The sequence below is a fragment of the Anarhichas minor genome, unplaced genomic scaffold (genome assembly GCF_050575085.1).
Source record: "Anarhichas minor isolate MPS153535 unplaced genomic scaffold, ASM5057508v1 ptg000074l, whole genome shotgun sequence".
Taxonomy (NCBI): Eukaryota; Metazoa; Chordata; class Actinopteri; order Perciformes; family Anarhichadidae; genus Anarhichas; species Anarhichas minor.
In genome coordinates, this window is record NW_027466520.1 from 7,370,579 (window position 1) to 7,383,559 (window position 12,981).

The 12,981-nt window shown below is 43.9% G+C and overlaps 1 protein-coding gene across 6 annotated transcripts in view; it reads right to left on the reverse strand.

The window, feature by feature from the left end:
• The window catches only part of atp8a2 (ATPase phospholipid transporting 8A2), a 43,155-nt gene that overhangs the window by 11,274 nt on the left and 18,900 nt on the right, over window positions 1-12,981 (reverse strand). For all 6 annotated transcript variants that reach the window (XR_012949403.1, XM_076080316.1, XM_076080315.1 and 3 more), the window contains 5 exons: window positions 12,816-12,954; window positions 12,095-12,159; window positions 5,107-5,279; window positions 1,237-1,420; window positions 298-408 (listed from right to left, as the gene is read on the reverse strand). Coding sequence is in view for 5 of the 6 variants with exons in the window: in XM_076080316.1 (XP_075936431.1) it covers window positions 298-408; window positions 1,237-1,420; window positions 5,107-5,279; window positions 12,095-12,159; window positions 12,816-12,954 (672 nt within the window). In the remaining variant the exon portion in view is untranslated. The remainder of the gene's footprint in view (window positions 1-297; window positions 409-1,236; window positions 1,421-5,106; window positions 5,280-12,094; window positions 12,160-12,815; window positions 12,955-12,981) is intronic.

Consider the following 12,981-nt stretch of genomic DNA (forward strand, 5'->3'; position numbering starts at 1 on the left):
ATAACAGGCAGGCCAGGGCGGCGGTGTGCCCCTTCATCTCACACACAACACACACACACACACACACACACACAAAGCTGTCGACCCTTGGAGCCAAGGTCTCGTCACTGCTGATCTAAACACAAGTTTTTTTCTTAGCATATGTGTGTGTGTGTGTGTGTGTGCAAAAGAGACAGAAAGCAGACACCAGAAGGGCACCTCGTCCATCACTGTCAGCCATGTCGACAAACAGCTGCAGAACGTCTCTGTTAATGTAACTGTGTGTGTGTGTGAGAAACAGGGAGGGTGTGCTCTTACCTCTATAATGTAGAGGACCACATTCTTATAGAAACAGTAGAGGATGCACTTGGTGACACGGTTGTAGCTCCACGCCCCGTGGACCAATAGCAGCTTCTCTAGGTAGGAGAACTACCAATCATGGAAAAGAAAGAGAGGAGAAGGAGGGAGAGACTTATTACTATAATTAGAAGACAGAATAAACATTTGAGATGGAAAGGGAACATAGAGATGATTAAGAATGGGGCTGGGAGACATGAAAGTTGAAGCAAGAGGAGATCCCACTAATACAGATAAATTGTGCAAGATGAGAGGCTAAAAGATAAACAACCATTTCCTGCTACTTATAAGGACATAATCAATCTGCTTTTTTGTCTGACCAACAGCGCAACATCTTAAGATATTAAATTCACAAGAGAAGGTTTGACTGAAATGATAAAAACAACAATCAATAATTTCCTGTCAATCAAGAAATCGAATAATCGAGCAATCTTCTCAGCACTAATGGAGCTGGATTTGAGAAATTAAAGGAAAAAAATGCCTCCAGCTGACTAAAATGAATTCAAGTATTACTCTTTCCAAGAAATTGTTTAAATTTTAGCATTAAAAAAATGAAAATAAACTATTTCTGACACCACTAAGAGGATACAAACGTTTTGATTTTCGTGTAAACTTTCTGGACTTTTTTATTTTATTGTAAGAACATAAACTATTAAGAGCCGTTGGTTTGTATTGACAACATGATACTTGAGTGACCCCTGAAAGTAAAGTCTTCCTCCAGGGAGGTCAGAGATCAGCATCAGCTGTAGAGTGAGCAGGTAAGGATTCAGTGTCTTGCCTTAAGACACTTGAGCAGGGTGGACAACCAGGCATGAATCCATTATCTACGTCCATAAAAAGGTTGTAACATATCTGCATGACGCTGACCAAGCATGTCTCCATGCTGTGTCTGCATCCCACCTGTGCTATGGAGTAGTCGGAAGAGTTGGTGGCCTGCATGCCCTCGTTGCCGCTGATCCCCACTCCGACGTGAGCCGTCTGAATCATGCCCACGTCGTTTGCACCGTCGCCGATCGCCAGCGTGATGGCCTTCACGTGTTTCTTCACCATGTCCACAATCTCAGACTTCTGCAGTGGAGACACTCTACAGAAGCAATAAGGAGAGAAACATGGACGTGGTTGGTTGATATTATAAGTGTATACAGCTTTACTAGAGGTGGGAAGATTAAAAAGAAAAAAAGGAATTGATTTAGAGAAAGAAGCCTGAGAAACTAAGAGCGGGAAACAGTTGAAAGGGAAAAAGAAAGATGGATGAGAGGCTGGCGCGCGCACGCACGCGCACACGCACACGCACACGCACACGCACACGCACACACACACACGGGCTCTGTTAACTGCTCTTCACCAGGAATTAGGAAACAATGATTCACTGTTCCTCTAATAAGACTCTAGGTAGCTCATATTTGACATGTTTATATGTGTGTGTGTGCTTACAGCGGTGTGTGTGTTTATGCATGTCTGAATAGACCCGAGTGTGCCTCAAAGTGTGTGTGTGTGTGTGTGTGTGTGTATATATTCAGGGAGCTTCCAGTGGTACTCCACCCTCTTGACCTGTATCACTGATACTCCCGTCCATAACCGGTTCTGTCTCTTCACTGACAATGAAGGACCGAGGGAGGCTCGATTACAGATGTTTCCCTCGGGGCCACTGAGAGACGATAGTGAGGCGTTAAGGTGCATTTGCTGAACTACTGTGGATAGTTGTTTTTTTCATTTCATGGTGCCATGTGCTCCAACCGATTCCCTCTGTTGTTTTGGTTTTCCGGTTGGCTTTACTAAAGAGGTTTTGGAAATTCTTCCACCGTCTGCCATGGAAATAATTGTTAGAATTGGAGCCGTTGATCACATCACGTGGTACATTAAGATATTTGTGCTTTGTATAGAATGTGGCATTCATCCGGCATTAACTCATTTAGACATTATCGTGGAGGTTCAGTAGGAGATTTCCTATAGGCTGCATTACTAGAGATTAACCCAAATCCAGATTTTAAATATTTACATTAAATTTCCCTGATGATAGTAATTACCTGAGCCTCAGTGATGTATTAGGTGATAGTAATTTGAGTTTCAACACTGGGCTTCTGTGTGGACAATACTTCAAACTGTTACTAGAAAGAGGCGGAGTCACATATAAATTGACTGTGTGTGTGTGTGTGTCTCTCAAGTACAGCTCTAACTCTAAGGTCTTCAAATCCCCACCATGTTCGTCAGTGCTCAGATAATGATATTACAAAATCAAATTATGTGCAGCTGCATGAGCCATCACATGCAATCACAATGCAGCATGATGCTTTGATAAAGAAGACTAAATGAAATTATGAGCAGATGTATGACCCTTTACACACACACACACACACACACGCACACACCGTCTGGAGGCCACGGGTCCCAAAGACGGTCTATCTTCTATGAATATGTAAGACGGATCATGTCCCGGTCAAACTGAAATCACAGAGCTGGGTGGTCTGCTTAGTATTCATACACGGGCGTGTGCAAAAACACACTAATCTACACACATGCACGAACACAAACACCCCCCCCCCCCCCCCCCACACGCACACACACACACCACAGGGGAAACCCTGAGAGTGTCTTGGCCTCTGTAGTCGATGCAGAAGGATGGGATCAACTTCTGCTCTTTGTGTGCGTCTCTCGGCCTCTAACCACAAATCTCTCGGTATCTCTCTCGCCGTCTCACTCCACCTCGACTCTGAACACTGCTAACAGTGTCTGGGATTGTATAAAGTGGCATTGGAGAGATGAAAGGCTCCCGGTGCTCTTCACGGTGGAACTGAGCAGAAAATAAGCAGCCCCTAAGTCCTCCTATAAACAAACGCACAGTGAAGTCAGGAAGCCATGCGTTCGAGTGCACGAAAAACACACGCACGCACACATTCCCTAACTGTGAAACATCACACACGTACAGTTGGTGAGATACTTGAAAGTCTTAAAAGTCAAAGCTACAGCTCGTTGTGTTACGAGCACCTTATGAAAAGTATTTTTTGCCACACTCGCAACAGGAATCACCTACAGCAGTGGTTCCCAATATGCGGGTCGGGACCTCCCAAGGCATCGTCAGATGTAACTATTCTGTTATCTTTGTTTTTTTTTTGCTGTGGATAGTTTATATGTAATAATTATTCAGATGAAAGAATCTGAGCAACAAAACGGTTGGGAAGCATTGACCTACAGCACAAAATACAAATATCTACTAGAGTCAATATTTTATCCTTATTTCTTACTTTTACGAATATAAACGGGTTTTTTCTACGACAAAAAAAACATATTGGAGCCATATTTCTCAAATGTTAAATATTGTGTAGATACCCAGCCCTAAAGAGGGCAGCGAGACAGACACTCAGGGGAGGAAGAAGAGATGTACACATAGAGAGAGAGGGGGATGAAGTGAAGGATAGAGGAAAGGAAGCTGGAGGCTGTTTGCAAGGCCTGTGAGACCCGAGTCCGGATATGGCCTGGATATGCAAGGGAGAGTCAATTACCCACCCCGGCGGCACACACACATAAACACACACGATCACACACACACACACACACACACACACAAGACGAGTGGAAACTCTTTTGTTAAACATCACAGCTGGTGCTGAGGCGAACATGACCAAAAAAGGGAAACATGCAGTAAACATTCTACGAACAGAGTGCACTTTGTATGAATGTAAATGTATTATGGCGATGTGTGTGTGTGTTGGTGCCCATTTCTGGGGGTCCCACCAGTAAATGAGTCATGGCTGTGATATTTCCATGCAGCGTGGTATATTACATTACTCCTGCTGTGCAGAGGGACGGACTGTTATCATTATCGCTCATGTGCAACCGACAACCTTCACAAACGCGTACAAAAGGTATATCGGCCTGCACACACACTCTCTCTATCGCGCACATAGCAGAGTATATGGTGAGATTCAATGGATATGTTTGTGTTCATTGTTTTTTTTTCGAGGTCGCCGCAGTTGCTTATTGCCTTATATTATTAAAAAGGAGCAGTTTGAGGATTTGAACCACAATGACACCCACTCTCACTCACCTTCTCCTGCAAACACTCAATCAAGCTTTAGTCATCAGGATTCATTTCATAGATGATGTTTTAGAAATATTGGTAACAATACAAAACCTGGTAACAATATAACAGTGTGTTTGTCTTTCATTTTAAGCAAAAAGGTGGATATTCAAATTCAGTCGGGTGCAGCACCAAACGTTTGCCTAAAGAAGACCCGTAAAGCTGAAATGTTGCATAAAAAAAATACTTTTTGGGAACGTGAAAATTTGAATGTGTGGACAACCTCTCCGTTTTTCTTTGTGCATCGGGGTTTTCCCACAACAGCACAATGATGCTGTGTATCTTTACATGTTTTTCAAAATAAAGGATGCTGAGACTTCTACACTTTGTCTAGTCAAAAGATGGAAGCTTTGTCCGGACTGGACTTTTGCTTTTCTTGCTCCTTTTAAATTTGAAAAAGTTGGTACATTTTTTAATGCTGTAATTCAAAATAATTAAAATCCATCATAAACAACAAGACAAACAACAGCACCAATGACTAAGTTTGATTCAAATGTTGCAACCATTTTTTAAGAAGATTTAAGCAGCAACAAGAAAAAGCACTGGAATTTCACTGGAATCTTTTTCTCCAAACTTCTCCGGACTTTCTAGACCTGTGCAGATCTGTGTAATAAACCAAACTCTGCCTATGCATGCATGTGTGTGTGTGTGTGTGTGTGTGTGTGTGTGTGCGATGAATGAGTCTTCCCTACCGGCAGCAGATGACAGCCTTGCAGGACAACGCCAAGTCAAGGAAGGCCTGGCGGAGCTCGAAGGACAGCGCATATTTCAGCGTCTGACCATCAATGACCAGCGCCAGCTCATTTTCCTTCCTCAGGGAGTCGCCCAGCGATGAACAGTGAGCGGTCAGAGTGGCACGTGTAGCCTGCAAAGACACAACGAGGAGAGTTTAAGCTTTAATCTTTAAAAGGAAGATCTCCATTTCCCCCAAAACTAAGCTTCAGAGACCAGTTAGACTGTTTCACACATCATCAACCTGCTTTTACTGACGAGCCTTTATCTCCAACATCTCTACAGTTGGTTCAAGTTTGCAACACACACACACACACACACACACACACACACACACACACACACACCAACACACACCAGTGCTCAAAGGGAAACCCTAACCTCTAACCCTGAACCTCACTACTAATTGTCAACAATCTTAAACCTTAATCTTCCCCCTAACCAAACATAACTAACTCCCACCCTGAAAATGACTCTTCAAGTGAGCGCATTTTCAGGTTTTAGGATTTTGGGGGACATGTTGTGGCCTTTTAAATTTGAAATCAAAACACACAGACAATTTGTTGAAAGGTCAAAACCACTGGCAGTAAACGGAAGACATGTGCTCCTGGTTTCATGGGCAGCTCTCATCTGGGGAAAGAATGTGCTTGTGTGTACACTAAACAATTAAGAATGGCAATGTAAAGTTCACAGTTCATTATGATGAACACGCTGATGCTACAATAATTCACAAAGCAGCGAAACACCACAGTGGGAGAAAATATGCAAGAGACACACTCTTGCATATCTAATAGGAAAGAGTAAGTGTGTGTGTGTGTTTGTATAAATGCCAGCTTGCCTGCAGGCCAGTAGTTTGGGGGCAATTTGGATGGAGCTCTTGATAATAGAGGAACAGGGATTAATAGAGAAAATAAACATCCCATGGAGTTGTAATGAATTCCATGTGGAGGAGCAGGCACGCTACAAGCCACCAGTCAGGCCCATACACACATACACACACACACACACACACCCACACACCCGAGTTCTACTATTTCCACTGACTGAAATTATGACTTCCATGGGATCCCAATGTTACAGAGCATTAAAATGGTTCCATGTGTATCATATGTGCCTTGTGTGGTCGATCTGTACAGAAGTTCTTTTGATAATTCAAAAAGAGTTACAAATAAAAAGGAACAAATTTAACTTTCAATTATTAATTAAACCATTAAAACCTACTCTTAGAAATAAGGCTAACAGGACTCAACAGTTCCAGCTCTGACGTGATGCTTCTCAGAGCTCTTTACATGACGGAGATCACCAGGTGAGTTCAGCATAAGGCCGATTAAAACCACTCTGACATTAAGCAAATGTTTTATCCATTAAGCGCTGTCCACCGCTGTAGCATCAGCTCACTAACCGGCTATCCACTTTTGCTAGTTGAACATGTGGAATTCAGCTTATATAAACAATAAACAAGAGAGGACGCAGGATGAAACGCCCCATGACAGGAACCGTTTGTGGAAACACATGGCAATCAGACCCAAAATACCAAACTCTAGACACAATAGTGCACGAACACTTTTAAATGTTGGCGGCGTTTAGAATGAACACATTCTCTCACAGCGGGCTACTGGCGGCCGTCAGACCTGAGAGAGTCCAGTGACCCGCGGAGAGATGACCCCTCCGTCTACCAGTCAGCATGTGCAAGAGACAACACACACACACACACACACGCACACGCACACACACACAACACAATCATAAGAACAATGCGGTCTCTCTTCTCCTTGCCAAAAAGCGATACACACAAGTGTCTCTCCTCTTCCCCCAAAAAAAAAAATTCCCTGCTCTTGTTTTCTCAGCCTGAGGCTGTGTGTTGTTCCTTGTGTGCCAGAATTCCTGTTTGCATTCACCTTTTTCCCCAAACTGGGGGAAAGGAAAACAAAAACATAATGAAAGGATTAACGGAGATTACAGGTTGTCAGAGTCCTGAAGCTCAAAATGTCCGTGTGTGTGTGTGTGTGTGTGTGTGTGTGTGTGTGTGTGTGTGTGTGTGTGTGTGTGATGTGCGTGTGTTTTTACAGAGGAGCAAAACACGTGTATGCATGCATGAGTGTTGTCTGTAATTGCTCAGGGGTTGTGTGTATGTGTACATGTCATGCATGTGTGAGAGATGAGAATCTGACAAAAACCTCTTTTTCGCTGCTTGTCCTCACCTCATCACAGAGGAATGGACGCAAAAAACAATGCACATGACACATATTTGGGGCGGTGGGTGTTGATGCTTTAAGTCTTGCCCATAATCTGCACGGGGCTTGATTCTGTGCATCTCTTATTTCGAGGAAAACGATAATAATAGTGGCTTAGTTTCTAGTGGCGCCTGGATTTTCACATCTTAAAAGGCAGTAAAAGAGAGGATCACACACATGGTATAATCCTCAAGTGAATGAGACGGTTCACCAGCCTGGCAGTGAGGTGCTAATACAACACGGTGACTTGTCACAGCAAGTCTAGTCAAAGCTTTAGCGGTGGCGAAGACAACCCGGAATAATAACCAGGCTAAGTCTGCAGGGAGCTGTAGAGGATTAACAAGGTAACTAAGGTACAAACGCTAGTTAGCTTTTAAAGATAACAGGCGGGCATTTAGCAAAGTACAGTAAGTCCAGACCTAACTGTATCCTGATGAGAAAGAACGGCGTCTTAACATGAAAAGAAACCGGCTCACAAAAGACAACAAACATGAGACCAAAGAAACATCCATTATTGTGTAACTTTCATCATTCTCACGCTAAATTACCCGCTGCTTGATTGCACCAATTGCAATACGACAGATTTCATTAGCAAGCAGTTTTATGTTCCAGACTAAATGTTTATTTTTCATACGCATCTGAGCTCGAAGAGGCCGGAAACGCGCACACACACACACACACACACACACACACACACACACACACACACACACACTGAAACCATGTTCACAGGCCCTTCTGCATGGAATTTTATCAGGTTTATATTTGGACCACAAAATGGGAAGGGCATGGAGGCAGTTTGAGATATCACAGGTCACCTTCTCTCATTGCATGCTTTACCATGAAACACTCAAGCACACACACACACATATATATAAGATATAAATAAATGCACGCAGTGAGCAAGGGGAAAGCCAAATGGTGATCCGTTCCAGGCCACCCTCTCCATTCGAAGAGAGCTCCAATCGCTCGTTCCATCATGATGAATGTACAGCGGCAGAGTATAAAATATACAAAAAAAGCACTAAGCAAGATAAATAGGAAAAGGTACAAAGGAAAGGAGAATGATGAAGGACAAGAAGTGGGAACTAGACTCGGGGAAAAGGGAGGGGGAGAAAGAGAGAGAGAGCTGTGGAGTGAAAAGAAGGCGGAGAAAGACGTGCTCATATCTAAAGTGCAGATTCTGTCACCACCACTGAGATTTAATATACCGATTAATTATCTGACTGTGCATCTGTGCAAACACCCACAGCCTCTGCTGCCTGAGACACACACACACACACACACTGTAACAGTGGGAGGCCAGATGTAAGAAAAAGCTATTACAAATTGAAAAATGAACAATAGAGCATGTAAGTTGAGGCACAAAATGTGAGTGCGTGTTCGTGCATGAAGATGATTAATGAGCAGAAGAGAGATGTTGTTTGTTTTAGACTCGTACTGCGGGCGGCGTGACGGGGGATTGTGGGAAAGTTAGACCTAATGTATATTCAGAACTATCAAGCTGATCAGGGGGATTTTGTGCCACTACATCTAAACTAAACTGAGAGGGAACGCGACAGATTTAAAGACCGATACGAGAGGGAATAAAGAAGACTTCACATTCTCACGTGTGTCCATCAGTATTGACTCAACAGAACGAGACAAGGCAAAGATTTGTGTCAGTCTGCGTGTGTGGCATGTGATCTGAAGGTGACAGATGGCGCTCGTCACAGCTTCAGTGGTCGCAAACCGTTTACCCAGGAGGCATCGCTCACAGGGTTTGTTTTGACGGGGAGGAGCACCAAAAGGAGATCGCATTACAGCTCACTCGGTACCATTCGTCTCCCCCCACGCTCCTTTCTCTATCCAGATTGTCCATCTCATACATGAAGTACAATAAACACTCCCCTGCTTTATTGCACAAACACACTCCTGCGCTTCCACGAAGATAAACACGCATATTTTGCTGCTTGTTCATGCTCTTCCTCCGACTCTCCCTCTAAACACACACACTCATTTTTCCTATGTTGTCGCTTCCGATGCGTAGAGAGGGTGCTGACAGATGTGGAGGTAGTAGTGTGAAGGAGACATGGAGCGTGGGTAGGGGGGGGGGGGCATCTGCTGTTCAGACTGGCAAACGCAAGATCCACCGCACAGATCAGCCTTCACGCTGATAAAAGGGTGCGATAGAGAGTGAAGAGATTTGGGACAGATTCTTTTAAACGGGGCGAGGAGGTCAACCTCGGGGGTGAGAATTTGATAAGCGGCTTCTGTTTTCGCTCACGTGCGGAATGTCACAATTACAAAAAGAGGCCGACAAGCACAAAGAAGCTTGAGCCGACGCGAGCTATTTTAAGTGTGAGATAAGTGATGCACTGAAGACAGCGGTGCTTTTCACCGGTCACAGCCAGAGCTCTCTGAAGTTTGTCCTGATTGACGGGCATGACTGTGACACAAGTATGCTACATCCATACGTGAGAGAATGTCCCTTCTCTTACATCCTTATCTCCTGTGACGCCATTAGTGCATTTTGTGTCTAAGGGGGATGTGAATGTAATTGAGTTTTGTTGCAGCAGTTCGTCGTGTGGTTTGTTCCGTCTCATGCTTGCTGTGTTGCAGCCACTTGAAAGTGTGCTACAAAATGCAGCAGGCTGTGACGCATACTGTGTGGATCATGAACTTGTCACATGAAGAATTCCACTCATGACCCATGGTTTATGTTTCATGTCGACCAGCTGTCTCTCTGTGCCGTATAGAAATGTGTCTGTCCAACTATTTTACAAAAGAACCCCTCGTAGTGAAAAGCCTGAGGTTCGGGTTAGGAATAGTTCTCGTCATAGTAAGCGTTAAGTCAAGTCAGTCACTTCATTATCAGAGAAACAGCTTTTATAGGACTTTTTCCTGAGTAATTTCTCGAAATTTTAACTTGATCAGGTCAGCCACTTCACTCATCATTCCCACCAGTGTTTTTTGTTTATACTGGAAGTCTAATCTTTAGGCAGCAGCACTTCTCTCAGTAAAAGCCTAAATCCTTCTTTGCTACAGGACATCCTGCCTCATTACAAGTCATTCAGCTGTAGAAGAATTTATTTTTGGGGGCTTGAAAATATTTCTAATGAAAGGGTTTAGAAAGTTCTCTTTTCTAACGTCTTGGTGCTCAGACTTTATGTCATGAAACAAAAACCTCTTGTCTAATGTGCCATTGGATCTAACTAAGTCTATGTGCAATCTCTGGAGAAGAATTCCCCAAAGAAGATCGGCAATTAAAGCTTATACACAAGAATTTCAAATATGTATAAGCAATAACGGCAGGGCAAGAAAATGAAAGAAACAACTTGTTTAATGTGATCACCTGTTAGAACCAAATGTTTCATCCTCCAACCCAGACTATGTTGACCCGACAGCAATCAGACGTGGAACTGTTTACTGGAACAGTACAGTATGCGATACAGGGTTTTAGCCAAAACAATGTGCATTCCGATCATTTTTATAATGTCATAACCTTTCCAGGAATTGTATGACCCTGGGAACCCCGGTGATGAAACACGGAGGACAGAGCAGCAACAAAACCTTCCAAACCGTGTTAAGAATGATCCACTTATACTCTATTAGCTTTCACCCTCTTGTGCTAATCGCATATAATTCTCAGGGTGAAGTACCTGAATTAACCTGACATGAAATGTTCACCCCGTCCAGCTCAGCTTACTCAGCGTCTTACGCAGCCGTGCACGCCGTCTGGCTTCTGACCAGCCGGACGCCACTTTGATGCATGTTTATGTAACATCACAACTATTTCCTTCACTAGAAGTTGGCATAATACAGGAAGGAAAAGTATTATAGGTGTGAAATTGTGCAATTGCATTTTAAATGATGACCAACATTAAAATCTTCCACACAGGATTCCTATTGGATGCAATGTTAACCCCATAGAGGTCTCTAATGCTGTGTTGATCATGCTATAGACCAATAAAATCCCTCTTTGGGCCAACAGGCCCTCACACAGAAACACACACAGGCGCACACACACACAGTTCCGGCGCTTAACTTTATGGAGGCATAATCTCCCCCCGTCTCACATATAAACAAACTCTATAAAAGTGAACACACGGGGAGTGTGTGTGTGTGTGTGTAAGCACACATGGAGTCCGAAAGTGTGTGAAAGAGAGACAGACACAAAGACACATGACAGTAATCAAGCCACTTAGGTTAAGCAGACACACATGAAACCCGAACGCAAAGAACACATAACGAGGGTAGAAATCGAATTTAGAGATCTCAGAGCTCACTCTAAATAGCCACAGGAACATAACACACGTACAGTCTGGCTTTTAGCTAGAAATAGGTCAGATAAAGAGACACAAATAGAGTGAGAAAACCGCGTGATCGTTAAAAAAAGCCTGTATGTGAATGATGTGCAAGAGACAGAAGGAGAGGGGCATAAAGAGAGAGGGAAAGAAGTGATAGTTCACGACGCGTCTCTTTTCATCCCTTTCTCCAAAGGGACACCAGAGACTTTAATTACCTGCACCTGTGAATACACACAAAGAGCCCCACCCACCAATCTGGCTGTGGACCACACCCTAGTTCCCACAGTAACCTGCTTAAGACCCCACTACTTAACCCCCTCCTTCCTTTACACACACACACACACACACACAGTCCCAAGACTGTACATAGTGTACACAGACGTGAATCAACGAGATCGGCAGGAGGAAGAGGAGGGTCTACTCACATCCAGAGAGTCCTCGTTGACAATGACGAGGGACATGCCGTGTGTCACCAGACGACAGGAGTAACCTGAGAGACAGATAGTGGAAGGCAGAGAATGGGGGATGGGGGAGAGATTAGATTTACTCAAACCCAAAACACAAGTGAAAAACTTGATTTGCGAAATCCTGCTCCATTCTCTCACACAGCTATTCTCCTCCATCAGCCTCTGGCCATCATCGTATCTCTATTGTAGTCTGTTATGCATAGTTCAATTACATCATGCACCAATTAAAACACAGCAAAACAATTATTCTGAATACTGCTACTGGCATATAGAGCTGGTCAATCATATAAAGGTGTGTGAAAAAGAAATACAATTGGCACAGTACAGTCTCAGAGAGTGTCCAAACTTTTAAACTAAAGTTATTTGTAAGTGTTGTTTTTGTGGACATCTGCCACAAACTTCCTGTGCAACTTTAAGTCCCTTCTGCCCTGCGTACCACTGGCACATTTCGCTTAATTGTCTGGCATTTCATGGCACACATAATGCCAAATATTCTTCAAACAGTTATTCAATAAGCTGCAGAGACAAGGGGACTTCCACACCGTCGCTGGATTCGCCTCCATTACTGGCACGTACTCCACTGAAAGCCCTCCCACAGCCGCTTGGGGGACAGAACTCTCCCTCCTGTGACTTTAACCCACATTTTGTCCAGTGTGTAGTTTAAAGGCTTCCCTCTCACCTATGTTGATGGCAGTCTCCTGCTTGTCTCCGGTCAGGACCCAGATCTTGATGTCGGCCTTCATCAGAGTGGCGATGGTCTCTGGCACGCCGGCCTGCAGGCGGTCCTCTATGGCCGTGGCGCCCAACAGAAGTAAGTTCTGTTGGCGGAACACAAGATTATGAGA